The following is a 14,136-nucleotide window of genomic DNA, read 5'->3' on the forward strand; positions in this document are numbered from 1 at the left end:
CGAAAAGTGGGAATCTTAAAAGATAAAATCAAAGTTACATTTTTTTATTTTAGTAAATGCTTTAATTTTTAAATTTCACAATAAGTTTACTTTAATAAGCAATATGATATTGCCTTGAGAACAAATATTTTCTGAAAAAATAGTTGGATGATAATATGCATCTAGCTACCATTTAATCTGCTTAATTGACAGAAACTATTCGTCATGCGATACCGCCTGATCCAGCTAATGAACATATTAATCTGTATTGCACATTTTACTTTATTTTTTTCTTCCTGATGCCTATATAATCTTCTTTGTTGCCTACATTATCTGGACTCAATATAGCCCTAATTAGTTATGCAACATATCTAAGGAAAATAACTGTAATCAAATAAAAAATACAAGATTTGCTTAGAAAAATTCATTTTGATACAATTTTCAAGATCAAGGGAGATATATATATATATTTAGGTAGAAAAAATCGTTCGCCAATACTTTTACCAAAACACTATTTGGTTTGGCGAATTTACAATTTTATTGCATTTAGCGAGGTGAAGAATGCTTAGTGAGGGCCCTGTATCTGGTATTATTTTTTAAGCTAGTTCATTTTTAAGACTAGAAAATATTCAAGTGAACTTTCAATAATATTTACGTTTTCAATTTGACTAGGTCAGCTGCAATAAATATGCATCAACCTGTTATTGTAGAAAAATTTATTACACATTCTATACAAAGAAAAAAGACTTTCAAGGACCTTAAAAGAATTCTCCTAACTTAGTTACGATGAAAATCAAAAGATTTCTTCTCTCTACTAAATTTTCATGTGAAAATCCTTCCTAAAATTACTGGAACAGCGTGTATATTAATGACCAACCTATTCTTAATCTTACTGTATTTTTAAAATATGGTTATAGAAGCACAAAATGATAGTCATAATAAAAAACATAGATAAAAATGAAGCTCAGAACTACTCAAAAAATTATAAACAATTTATCAAATTCAGTAAAATATTTTGCTAAACCTGGATTTTTTTTTAAAAGTTCAATTCAACTATAATAAATGCATGGTTAGTACAAAACAAAAGAAGATAAATAAATGTTTTTCATTTTTTAATTTTTGGTTTTTCTAACAAAATTTTTTAAATTAGTTTTATTTAGAGAAGAATAATTTCTGTAAATATCAGATAATAGAGATCTTAATATAATTTACACAAGACAATAGCAATTTTACTATGTAATACCTTGAATCGAAACATGATTATACTTTGATATAGTTTGTGTAGCAACAAGAAAGACCATCATGCTTCCAGAAGTCATTTCAGCAGAGCACAAAGATCCTCCCACGTATAAAACACCCAACACAATACCTAATAAAGAAAAATGCAAAGAAAATCAAAGTATTTTAATCACTAATTAAAGATTCTGATTATTAATTTATAAAAAAGTAATATTCACTTATAATATAAAATAATTTATAAGCGCCACACTTTTATATAAGATTATATTTATTTTAAAATAATAATAGAATCTACTAGTTCCAATTGTGCATATTTGCTTAAGCTTTCAAGTTATTTACTATAACCAAAATAATTCTGAATAAAGTAAAATATGATTTTCTGCTGACGAAATATCTGCTTTTCAGTCATTTGAAACTCTAATAAAATTTCAAAGAAAAATGTTACATTGCAGTATTTTGTCAGAACTTTTATGTGTATGCAGTATTGTCCTGCAGTATTTCATTTGCACTATATTTATTAATGTGGGAAATTTAGTTATAATCATGAGATCTATTTTATTTTTCCTATTTATTGAAGATCTTAAGAACCAGAAATACATTTTGGGAATATGTTATGCAAAGATGAACATTTTAAGTTACTCTAAACTTACAAATGTCACTTGAAAATTAGTAATTGTTGAATTATGTAATGTACAAACACATTAGTTTAGCAACACCATTCCGATTTTGCCCAAAAAGTAAAAAAGAAAAGTAAGCATTAAAGCAAATTAAAATAAAATATTTTAAAACTTAGATTTTGAACAATATAAATATGTCACATTTTAATTTGTACATATATTAGGACAATTAACACAATATATTGATGTTATTTTAATATTTTTAGTTCTCTAAAAATAGTATCCACTCTGAAAACAATAAATAAACTGGTGCATTAAAATTTAATTTCCCTTTTTTAAGTTAAACTTTTAAAAAGTTAAACTTTTGTTAAATCTACAAGAAAATTAGATTTATAATATTAAAACTTTAACTGCTAGAATAAAATCATACACAAATTCTCTACTTTTCCACTAAATAAAAGGCAAGAAAAATCGCCAATATAAGCAACAAAATTAAGCCTTAAATTAAATTTAAAATTGAAGAATTTAAATAAAAGGTTTATTTTTAATAATTTTTCTTAAAACATTAGCATCACTTCAATTCAGATTATTATTAGGATGTCTAGTTTACGTTTTTTTAGAAAAGAAAAAAAAAAACAATGTGAGTAGCATACAGTGTCTGTATTACTAATTTGATTGAATATAAAAGTAATAATTTTCCTTCATATTTCAAAATTTAATTTTAGCGACATTATACATGGATACTCACGAAAAGGAAAACTATTTATTGATTACACATTTGAAACTATTTTTAAATATTGGCATAAAATTTTGAAGCATTTTAAAAATATTATGAATGATTGATGCTTAACTTAATTAAGAAAACACAATATTATATTTTGTACTAAGCTTTGAAATGGCAAGCTCATGAAGAGAAATTGTTGATTTTAAGAAATTGACTTATTAACCACAGTGTTAGATTTAGTATTTTTGACAAAATAAAAAAAGAAAGATAGAATAGTTTGTTTTCCACATTTTTACAAAAGAATAACTCTGGAATGCTCAACATTGCTTTAAACCAACCAAAATATTTCCTATTTTTGAAACAATAAGTTGCAAATGTATAATATAACTACAGAATATTATAGCATTTTGGGAAATTTAATAAATAATGATATTATGAAACATAATTATTCTGAAAGATGCCCTTTATCATTATTTTTATTTTGTACACTGAGTTACAATTATAAAATAAATACAACATTTGCAGAATGCATTTTAACAAGCTTGATCACAAAAAAAATAAACACAAATAATAAGATGAAACTTAATAAAATTTATTCTGAAGTGTATAAAACTGTGTAATTAACCAAAGCTTTTCATATTCTGCAAATTTTAAGTTGAAATTATGAAATAAACAAGGCATTTGCAATATTTCTCTTAACAAATTTGAAAAAAAGTAGCAAATTCTTACTACAAGCACCATAAAAAAAAAAAAAAAAAATGAAACATTTAAAAAAGTTTCAGCATAAACAAAAAGAAAATATCAAACCATTTAGAGCTGAATTAGCAAGTCCTTGAAATAGACCAATGCCTACTCCTAATGTGCTGTTTAATTTTCTAACTTCATCGACTTGGTTAGGGTACAGCCTAAGAAAATCATAATTGTCAACTTAAATAATTTAATTATATGCTATACTTAATATTATTGAAGTATAGATACTGTACAGAAAGATGCATACTCTTTTTCTGCTTCTTCCATGGCAAATACAAGAACTGTTTTAATGTTACCAATAGCTTCATCTGCAACAGCTGATGCTTGTGCAATCTATAAAATAACAATAAACAATAACTTTGAAAAAAATTCTGAGCACAAAATTACTGCAAAATGAAAACAGGTTGAAATATTTTAAGATGATTTTCACAGAAAATTAATTAAATGATGAAATGCAAGTTTCATTCATAAACAATCAAAGCCTTATGCATCCTTATTATAGATATATTTCAGCACTAGCAGTTTAGTATGTCAAATAAATTTAGTAAACTCACTTAGCTAGTAAGTGAAAAGTCAAATGAAAAAGTCATAAGATTGACCTAAAACAATCTGTTTGAATTAAAAGTATTGTTAAATAAAATAAATTATAATTAAAAAAATTGAATTTGACTAGTTTTCATGTGACATATATTAGAAAAATACTTTTAAGTTTCATAGACTTCTACTTAACAAGATCAAATTTAAAATAAGGCATATTGAGTAAAAAAATGCACAAGATTGCTTAAAACTATATACATGTCAGCTATTAATAAACTACATAAAAAATTATAATGTGCTTGTTTATGCAATTTTAAATACAGTAGAGAACCAATTAACAGTGATGCTTGGGACTATGGCTATCATGTATGTCTGAATTTCCCCGTTTTCTGGATCGGCCAAAAGTGCCCTTAATAGATGTTTTATTAAACCCAAATTACAAGGGAAAAGTGAAACACATTTTAAAATAAGAAAAAACGGAAAGATCTCCTGAATTAAAAAAAAACAACAGAAATATAACATTTAAGAGGATAAAAATATTTGAAGTTTAGACAAGAAAAACAAGTCAAAAAAATACAAAATTATCATATTTATTTTTGGATCATAATTAAAATCCCCAAATTAACTAATATAAAACAAAACCAATAATTAAAAAAACGCAATATATTTCATACCTAATTATAGGGGGGGGACGATGAAAGGAAAACTTATTAATCTAAATAAAAACAACACTTGAAAATCATGCATGGAAAAGATGTTTTAAAAAAAATATTAAAACCTGGAACAAGGCAGGATATTATAAGATCAACAGAATTTAAAAAAACCCGACTTAATGATAAAATTTATGAATAAAAAGAATTAATTTATTGAGGACCAAATTTATCTTAAAAAGAGAATAAAAAAACTCAAACACAGTGAAATCAGAAAAACAGAATCAAAATTAAAAAAAGAAAACTGCTATCTGCTACATAAAAATAATCGTCTTCTTTTATTAACAAATAATTATATGCTTAAATTAATAAACAATCTTCTCCTTTTATTTTACTTTTTTATAATAAGACCATTTTTAACAAAAGCAGATGTAATTCCACATCAAGAAAAACTTGTTAATGATACTGCATTTCTAAAAAATCAGAATTTATTCAACAAAAAAAAAATTCATTGTTCTGTTAATCGATGTCAAATAAATGAATATAACTGGTGATTATAAAAACGTTTTGTTTGTAACAAATAATGCATTATCAGAAATAATAAAATAATCCATCATTATAAATCAAGGATAACAAAAACTGAGTAACTAAAGTGGATTTAAAATAAATCTCACATGTCAATACTCTTAGCCAGAAGTTTCAAGCTCCTTAAGCCTCCGCGTTCGGCTCATAATAACAGGAGAGTTTTTATACTTTCTGGTCCTGAAATACGGGGCGATTTTTAAGTTACTTTTAGCTTACTATTTTTAATTTTAAGTAATTTTTTCGCCACTAAATATCAAAAATTATAAGTATGATATGAAATGCAACGTTAAAGCATCAATCTACTGGTTACTATATTAAAAAGTAGGCGTTACTATTTTTCTTCAACGAATTCTTCTATATAATTTGCGAAATTGCCGAACCCTCTAGTGCCACCTAGTAGCGAAAATAAGCATCAGATGATGGTCAGACACGGGGAAATGGTGGGATCCATATTGAGATCAGGGGAAAAATTTCTTCGCCCGAGATTTTCACGTGACCCGTAGTGGGGGACGAAACAGATACCCGCTCAAAACGCGGGAGCCATATGCAGAGGGTTAACTCGAACATACATTGATATGCCTGTGCAATGCATTTTCCCCACCCCCTCATAAACCAAAGAGAAAACGAAAATAATCCTTTAAGTTTGATTGACGGCAGCAAAAACAACTGACACACAGGAGAAAATAAAACATTTGTCCCTTCCCTGCCCACTCTCCATCTAATAATCTTCAAGGTCAGGGGAAGAATTGAAGTTTCTCTGGACAATAGAGGAGAAAAATTCCCCTTTTCCTCTACGCAGCTTCAAGGATGAGTCATATTTCCGCTTTTTTTATTAATCGTTATACTTCAAAATAGCGGGAAAACCAAGAAAAATTCTTCCCAGTTTTCTGGTTTCACGGTTTACTGGATACCGGATAAATGGTTCTCTTCTGTATTTTATTATATCAGTTTCATGCACTTGTAGGTTAACACATATATAAATAAAAATGAATAACAACCCAAGAATCTATGATTGGTAATAACAAGTTGATAATAACAAACTTTTCCAATCTTAAAATTTTAACAAACTTTAAAAAAATAAAGCAACTTTATGATCTCCGGATAAAGGCTTTATTGATGATTGGTGATATTGATTTTTGATGAAAACGAAGTTTATTTTATTTTAATGTAAAACTCTAAGAAATATTATTACTGTTGCAAAACTTTTAGAAATGTATACACACTTGAGCAATACTTCTTAAACCTTGAGATATACAAAGTTTGTAACAACTTTTAAACTCTTGAACATCATTAGTTAATCTAAGCAAAATTAACAAAAATTACACTATAATTAACTGAAATAACATTATAATTAACAAAATTTCCATTTACTATCGTAATGTTTTTGTTTTCTTTTTATTAAAATCATTTAGAAATACAAAAAATGCATAGAGGAAAGAGGTCTAATGTGGATAGCTGGAATATTTAATCATTTAAAATTTTAGCAAAACTGTGTTACAATTTCATATGCAATTGCATAACAGCACACTTAATAATTAACTAACAAATTGAAGCATAAAGTTTTTGTGGTGAAAATGTTAATTAATAATCTGCTTCTTAGTTGCCACTTAAAGATATCTTTATTTATCATTTTTAGTAATCGGAGATACAGTAGAACACACTGATAATGAGCTCATATTTAACAAAATTCTGTCTTCAATAAGCAAACTGTAATGTTTTGCTTGGAACAATGTTTCAAATGTTTAGAATGTACTCTTTTGGAGAGAAACTTTTTCTCATTTTTTTGCATTTAATAAGGGAAATAATTTTAGAAGCATAGAATAGTATCAGAAGTATTGAAAAACTATAAAAATTGCAGAGTACACTATCAATTGTTAAAAATTATTAAAGCTTTTTTGGTACAGAGATAGTTATTGAGAAATATGTTTTGGTGTCATTCAGATATAGTTTAATCATTTTTTAAAGTTATTGACAACAGGTACAACATTCAGAGAGAGTGAGGAATGACACCAGGTATTCCATTGTCCCATTTCCAGAAGATAGTGAAAATATTTAAAGGAGATTTAAATATAGTTTTAAAATAAATTTTTTTCAAAAGAGCAGAAAAATACAATATACCCCAAGGTGATACAAAAAAATTCTTAAACAAAAAAAACTAACTTCAGGAAAGAAAAACTTTTAATAAAACAGAAAAGCTATTCAAATAAACAGAAAAGCCATTCAAAAATTTTTTCAAAAATCTATTTTTTGTATCAGTTTTCTGAGTATTAGTTAATATTAGCAATTGAGAAAAAATAGTTATCAAGCCACTTTTCTCGAAATCTCAAGGAACTTATGTTGGTTTTTCAACTGTATGGCAGAATAAACTGAATTCAGTCAGCTCAATAATATGGTATTCAACGATTTTATTGTCAATGATGATCCGATAACAGTGCACAATAAGTAATTGAGCAGTCAAGCTAAAACTTCATGTATTTTATCAAAAGAAAAGAACAAAGAAGAAATCTGTAAATTATAAATAAATATCACAAAGAAATATTACCTTCTGAGAATGCTTTACAGAAATAGGCTAAAAGGCAGCAAATATGTCTAAGAACATATTTAAAGTTATATTTGTAATATTATCATTCATAAAATATGCTCTTCTCTTTAGATACAAATAATCACAGATAACAATGGAACATTTCATTAAACATTTTTTTGGACAGTGTTTATTACATTAAAAAAATAGATTATTTTTTTAAAAGATATTAAAAATACTTTTGTTCGTTATTCTATTAATCATAATTTTGAATAACTCTAGAAATTTATAATTTGAAAGTTCTATCTCTTTATTCATGTTATGCATATGAAGAGTACATAGGTACATAGCTTGAATTTTTAATTACAAAAGTTGTGATTACCTTCCAAACAAAAAGAGATAAATGATGGTTAAAAAAGTATTTGAATTCTACAATGCTCATAAGAAAAATCAGCTCATTTATGTTATAGGAGTAACTTAAATAAAAAAAAAAATTAATAAATAATGACATATTTTTAAACTAATTAAACCTAAGCATATTGATTTAATATAAAATTCATATTATGAACATTAAATATTTTCACATAATTTTAGAAATTTGTGAATTACAACACATAATTAAAGCTATTATAAATCATTCAACAAAAAAATCTATTAATACTTATAACAGACTTGCTAGAAATTTTCCCAGTTTTATGAGCATCAAAAAAAGCAATGTCTTGCTCAATCACAGAAGAAAATAGTTCACGCCTCATGTTACGAGCCACTCTTTCACCAGAAACATTAAGTATAGAAATATAGGCAAAAGTAAAGACACTCTGAAATTAATACAACTTATAAAAACTTTAATAAAATTTCAATTACGGAAAATTTCAATAGATAAAAAAGTTACCTGAATTAAATACACATAAACTAGTCATATAGCTGGTTCTCGTAACTCACTCAAGAAAGGTGCTGCATCTCTTTGAAAGTACTGATCGTTTAAGAAAGAAGAGATAACATTTACCATATCACCCAATGCAATTGGAATATGGATACTCAATATAGCAACTACAAGAGCATTCTGAGAAAAAAAAAATACAAATAAAATTGAGGAATTATTATAGATATTTTAATTTTGGAAAATTAAAAATCAGAATTATAGAAATATCATTTATGAAATACAGTAACAAAGTAGCAACAAAAAAAACTTATCAAATTAATATTGATAATAGTTTAAATGCTGAGTTGTAAAGAAGTAAGTTGCGACTTAAAGTATGTTATTTTTAGAAAGCAAAGGGAACTGAAATGATAATATAAAATAATAATATATTTATAATACTGTAGTATGTATATAAAGTTTGAATAAAATAAGTCAAATGTTGATAGAGCGTATATTTTAAATGTGGTAAAAAAATATTCAAAATAAAGTTTAAAAGTTTGAAACTATAAATTATATCATTAAAAACAATTAAAATTGTTGCCAATAAATGTATCTCCTCTCCAGGGCATTGGCGTGGGGTCAGATGGGAAAGGAATTACATAAAAATTCTATTATGTCACTAAATTATGAGATAATCTGCAATATACAAAAATGTTGATAATGTCATTATTTTTAAGAAATGTAAATTAAAATCAGAACAGTAATAATAAAAGTATTAAATAATCCTAATCAGGGTTGGAGTTTTTGCCGGCAAAAAGGTTTTTTTACCAGGACAGTGGCAAAAACCTGGTAAAAACCGGCAAAAACCAAATTATCTAAATTGCTGATTAAATATTATTACAAAATACTTGAAACAAATTTAAATCAATCATAAGGAATAATAATTTTGATACAAAAATTAAAAAATTATTTTTAACATAATAATTAATTTAAGGGTAATAATTTTTAAGAGATTGAAAGTTTTTGACCTCTTTTCATTTTAGAATCTTTAAATAAATGTTTTTTTACAAATAAATAAATATTATTATTTGTACAATAATTAACTACACATGTTGATACATATTTTATGCTTTAAATTATAGTTATATTACTTTAAAATAAGTTCATTTCACTGGAAAAAAGAGAATAATCACACATTTTCCAATCAATAATGTTTTAAACTACTAAAATGATATATTATTACATTATGATTTAATTATGGAATAACAATTTTGTTAATTTTTTTTTGTAATTATTTATATTTATAGTATATATATCAATTTTAGGAATAATTTTGTATCAAAAATGTGTTTTTGTCCTCTCATCTTGGAAAATATAGGTATTTGCCACTTTTCGCCAATTTGCTTGGCAAAAACCTGTTTTTGCCAGGACAGTTTTTACCGGTATTTACAATGGTTTTTTCCACCTGCGGCAAAATCTTGCCAACCCTGATTCTAATAAACAGAAGCAGTAAGATATTACTAGATTAAAAAACTTCATTCGCTTCAAAAATATACACATTGGGAATAACAGTCAACATTATTTCAAGTGCTCAAAAATAAGCCCCTATTTTCAAGACTTGCCAGATTTGAATGAGGAGAAAGGAAAGTGATTTGAAATATAAAGGAAGTTGTCAAGGAAACAACTTAATGTTTTATTTAAATTACATTCAATTTTCGTAGGTAATATTGTGTTTTACATTTCAAATCACCTTTGTTCCTTCTCATCCACATCTGGCAAAGTCTTGAAAATGGGTGCCTATTTTTTAGTGCTTGAAACTTGTTGATTGTTATTTTTGATCAATATATTTTAAGCCAATGAAGTTTTTTTATCAAGTAATAATAAAACCAAATTTTAAAGTGTCAAAAACAACATTTGTAAGAGCTATTGGAATTTGTATGCATGCATACGTTAAAAGCAAGAAAACCCAAAAAATATCTACAGTACGACCTCGAAAATCCGGAAATCTCTAAAATCCAGACTCATACGTCCAGTTCCTCAGAAAAAAATTTCAAAAGAAAAAATTTTAAAAAAATTGCTTAAAATAAAAATTTTAATGCAAAAACACAACTCTTCTCCAACAATGAAGCAGTAGATGAAGAGGTAGAGGTGGGGTGTGAATGAAAGCTCATAGCTGATATGGAAATTCCAGTCATTCTTATCAGCTCTGTATGGATAACAAAGAATATAAAGGGAATCCCCCTCCTCCTGAAGGGGAATACCCTCAGAAGGAGGAATTCTTCCATCTCCTTGTTTTTCCCCCTTGTGATGAAGGAAAACTGGTTCTTTCTTAACCTTGAAGCTTAGGAGGCGGGGGACAAGTTCTTTCATCCCCCAACAAAAAAAGGATTAGTATCAGCTGGTACAGTCTAGTCTAGAAGCATCTGTTTCGATTATAAGTTGAAATTCAGCTCGCGTTTTAAGCCTACATTTTTAGTTTTAATTGCTAATATTATGTTATCTAAACGATCGATAGCGGGGGGAAAATGACGAAAGTTTGATTTTCAATGTCTTTTATTTATTATTTAAAGAGTATATTTATGTTAAAATTGACGTCGGAGGTCTACACACGCATGATTAATCGCGAAATCGGCCTGGCGAATTCGAAACTTCGATAATTCTATCAATTCAAGTAAGGTATCTAAAATCCGGAAATTTCGGAAATCCGGACCTTCCAAACCCCCCAGCAGTCCGGATTTTCAAGGTTGCACTGCATTATGAAAAGCAGAATAAAAAAATAAAGCAGAATAAGAATATTTAAAAATTTAAACAGAATAAAGAGTTTTTTAATGCTTTTTTTTTCTTCAAAACTAACAACTTAAAACGTGTCATTATAATAGTCAAGCGAATTTAGAATATTGAATTTTTTATTCGGTTATTTGAACGAGTAAGTGGATAAAAAATGTGCAGTGTGCCAAAAAAAAAACCAGATCACTTAGAACAGCTTTTGATTTAATGATCGGATCTTCACGTTTTAGGACTCACTCTTAACGGTTCGAGAGAGTGACTTCAAATATGCTAATTAATAAGTGCAGACGATATTTTAAGTTGCAACACAAAAATTTACTTTCTCAGAATAAACATACCTTTTTTCGACAGATTCAAATTTTTGATATCTAAAAAATGCAGGTAGATGCAATAGGAGAAATATGTTCCCAATGGTTTGATCAGGAGAGAGATCCAAAGTTTGGACCCTTTAATGTTGATTTTAATTTTTGAGTATTTTGCCATATCTCAAAAAACTTTCAAGGGAATTGAAACATTTTAGCACACAATTATATAATTCGTTTCTCCAATGATAATTCTATGGAGAAACTTTTTTTTAAAATATTTATTATTTTATTAGATGGATATTGAAAAAATTTTGAATTGTAAGGTATACAATTTTTTATGTCATTTTAAAGTATGTAATTTTACTTGGCAAAATATATAGTTTGGGCAAAATCAATTGAATTGTTCCTGAGAAATCAAATTTTTAAGAAGTCTTACAAGATACAATCATTAGAGCAAAAGTTATTAAGGGTGGTCTATTTTTGGCACACTGTACACTAAGACTCAGTCAATAAAATTGTTTTCATCAATATTCCTCAAAATTATATAAAATGCATCAATTCAATGTAATGTATTCGCAAAGCAGTTGTTTGTGAAAGTGTTATTTCAGTATCAAATACTTGGTCTTAAAAGAATCGTAAAAACTTCTGGTATTTTGGGATTGGGTATGCATTGCTTTATGTAGGAAAAAAATCAAAGTTTTTAAAAAAACTAAATGTAATTTGTTATTCCATCATTTACTCACCCTCTTTTTATTTACTGAAAAATATTAAAAAAATTCCCTTCACATATTGGATATAAACTTTTTTAACAAAATAAAAAGTTTAAAAAAAATTCATGTAAATTAATTTTACTGACTCATGCAATTTGTGAGATTTCTAGAAGATTGAATTAGGGAGCTACTTTAATCCATAACAGAAAATAACTTATTAACTAAATTTGATTTAACAATCTAAATTCGGTAAAAGAGGATATTAAAAAATAATCTTAATAGCAACAGCACATAAAATATACCAAACTTCATGCTTGATAACTGCATAAAACTTCTTCTAATCAAACTTGGCTTTTTAATGTAAATTTTCTAAATTATTCAAGTTGACTAATCTTGAATGTGGACTAGCACAAAAAACCACAGAAAATTTAAGAGGTGTTATTAAACCAGCACATAAGAGGCTTCCAAATAATTCAGATTGCATTGACATTCGTTTCTTTATAGAAGATCGAGTAAAAAGATATTTTTTTGAAAATTTGCAGAAAAAGAATGTTTACCTCTTTTCATATGATATGGAGCAGCATATCATTATAAAAAAAAATAATAAATAAATAACTCAAGCTAGAAAAGTGAGAAAAAATAGAATTAATCAAAATCAGTATTTTCTTGGAACTCTAATCAGTAAATCAGCATTTACTTAATGAATCATCCTTCATTGTTTAAATAATAAAAAGCATAGCAAAATAAACATTTATTATTCTAATTCAAAGGTAACTGAGTTAAAAATTATGGATGTGGAGTCAGACATAATTTAACAGGAGTTGGAGAAAGAAATATTTGTTTGACTCGGATTAGTCAAAGTAAGATCTCATTGGTTCAAAGAGGAAAAAGAAATGTTTGATCTTCTGATAATAAATTTAGCAAATAATCATAATTATGAAAACAAAAATATTGCTTGAATTCACATTACAACAATTACTTAAATTATAGCTTATTAAGAAATTAATTTCTTACATTTAATAATTAACAAACAAAATTATTTAACTTTAAATTATTTAGCATAAAAAGATAAAATTAATAAAGTAATAAAATATGAAATAAATTTAATTCAAATTGTAAATTTAAAAAAAAATAGAAATATAGTTTGTAATTAATGTTTACTTAGTATACATAATACTTTTTTAGGATTTAAGAAAATTTTTGTTCAAGTCAAATATCTCAATGACCAACTAACTGTACAGCTCTTTTACAACATATCATTATCCTGTTAGCAAGCTAAACTTTCCATATCACAATAAATATTAACATAATAATTATAAATGAGCCTTCATAAACAACTATGGACAAAAGTAATTGAATAATAATTTTATATATCAAATTAATTTATAAATATACAACAATACTTAATACTATTGAATATATTTTCGATACTAACTTGAATTGCATGGTATGTTTAAATTTTCCAGAATAGCAAAACTTCAATACGTTGAATCTAGTCAGCAATATTAATCCCATATTTATCTATATTAGACAACAAAATGTATAAAAAGAAAGGATTAGATTAAAGAAATTTTCATAAATGAAAAAACTTTATAACAAGATGTTAAAAAGCATTTTGTATAAGGGATATTTATGTATCGTGATTTGTCCCACCAACTACAATCGCCAAATAGATTTTGAACTCGCAAATTTTTTTGACTGGGGTTGGCTGCGAGTTATACCTTTTGAGTTGGTCCCTTTCTGTAATTTTTTTTTCTTAAGTTCTCACTGGGCCTCTGCCTGGAGGCAGAGGCCCAGTGAGAACTTAAAAAACTTGCCAAAACTTGGCGATTATTTTGCCACAGGTCACGATACAGAAAATCTCCCCTTT

At 26.5% G+C, this 14,136-nt stretch overlaps 1 protein-coding gene across 20 annotated transcripts in view; it reads right to left on the reverse strand.

The window, feature by feature from the left end:
• The window catches only part of LOC122271333 (mitochondrial potassium channel ATP-binding subunit), a 41,223-nt gene that overhangs the window by 26,190 nt on the left and 897 nt on the right, over positions 1-14,136 (reverse strand). For 13 of the 20 annotated variants that reach the window (XM_087164891.1, XM_087164881.1, XM_087164879.1 and 10 more), the window contains exons 2-4: positions 13,702-13,787; positions 3,557-3,642; positions 1,223-1,348 (exon numbers count right to left, since the gene is read on the reverse strand). In XM_087164891.1, coding sequence (XP_087021017.1) covers positions 1,223-1,348; positions 3,557-3,642; positions 13,702-13,781 — 292 coding nt within the window. In that variant the 5' untranslated portion in view covers positions 13,782-13,787. Of the gene's footprint in view, positions 1-1,222; positions 1,349-3,366; positions 3,465-3,556; positions 3,643-8,263; positions 8,421-8,494; positions 8,666-13,701; positions 13,788-14,136 lie in introns of all 20 variants that reach the window. The other 7 variants (XM_087164895.1, XM_087164885.1, XM_087164886.1 and 4 more) reach the window with 5 other exon arrangements.

Source organism: Parasteatoda tepidariorum, chromosome 5 (genome assembly GCF_982258835.1).
Source record: "Parasteatoda tepidariorum strain Cologne lab strain chromosome 5, Ptep-v5.0, whole genome shotgun sequence".
In the NCBI taxonomy this organism is placed as follows: domain Eukaryota; kingdom Metazoa; phylum Arthropoda; class Arachnida; order Araneae; family Theridiidae; genus Parasteatoda; species Parasteatoda tepidariorum.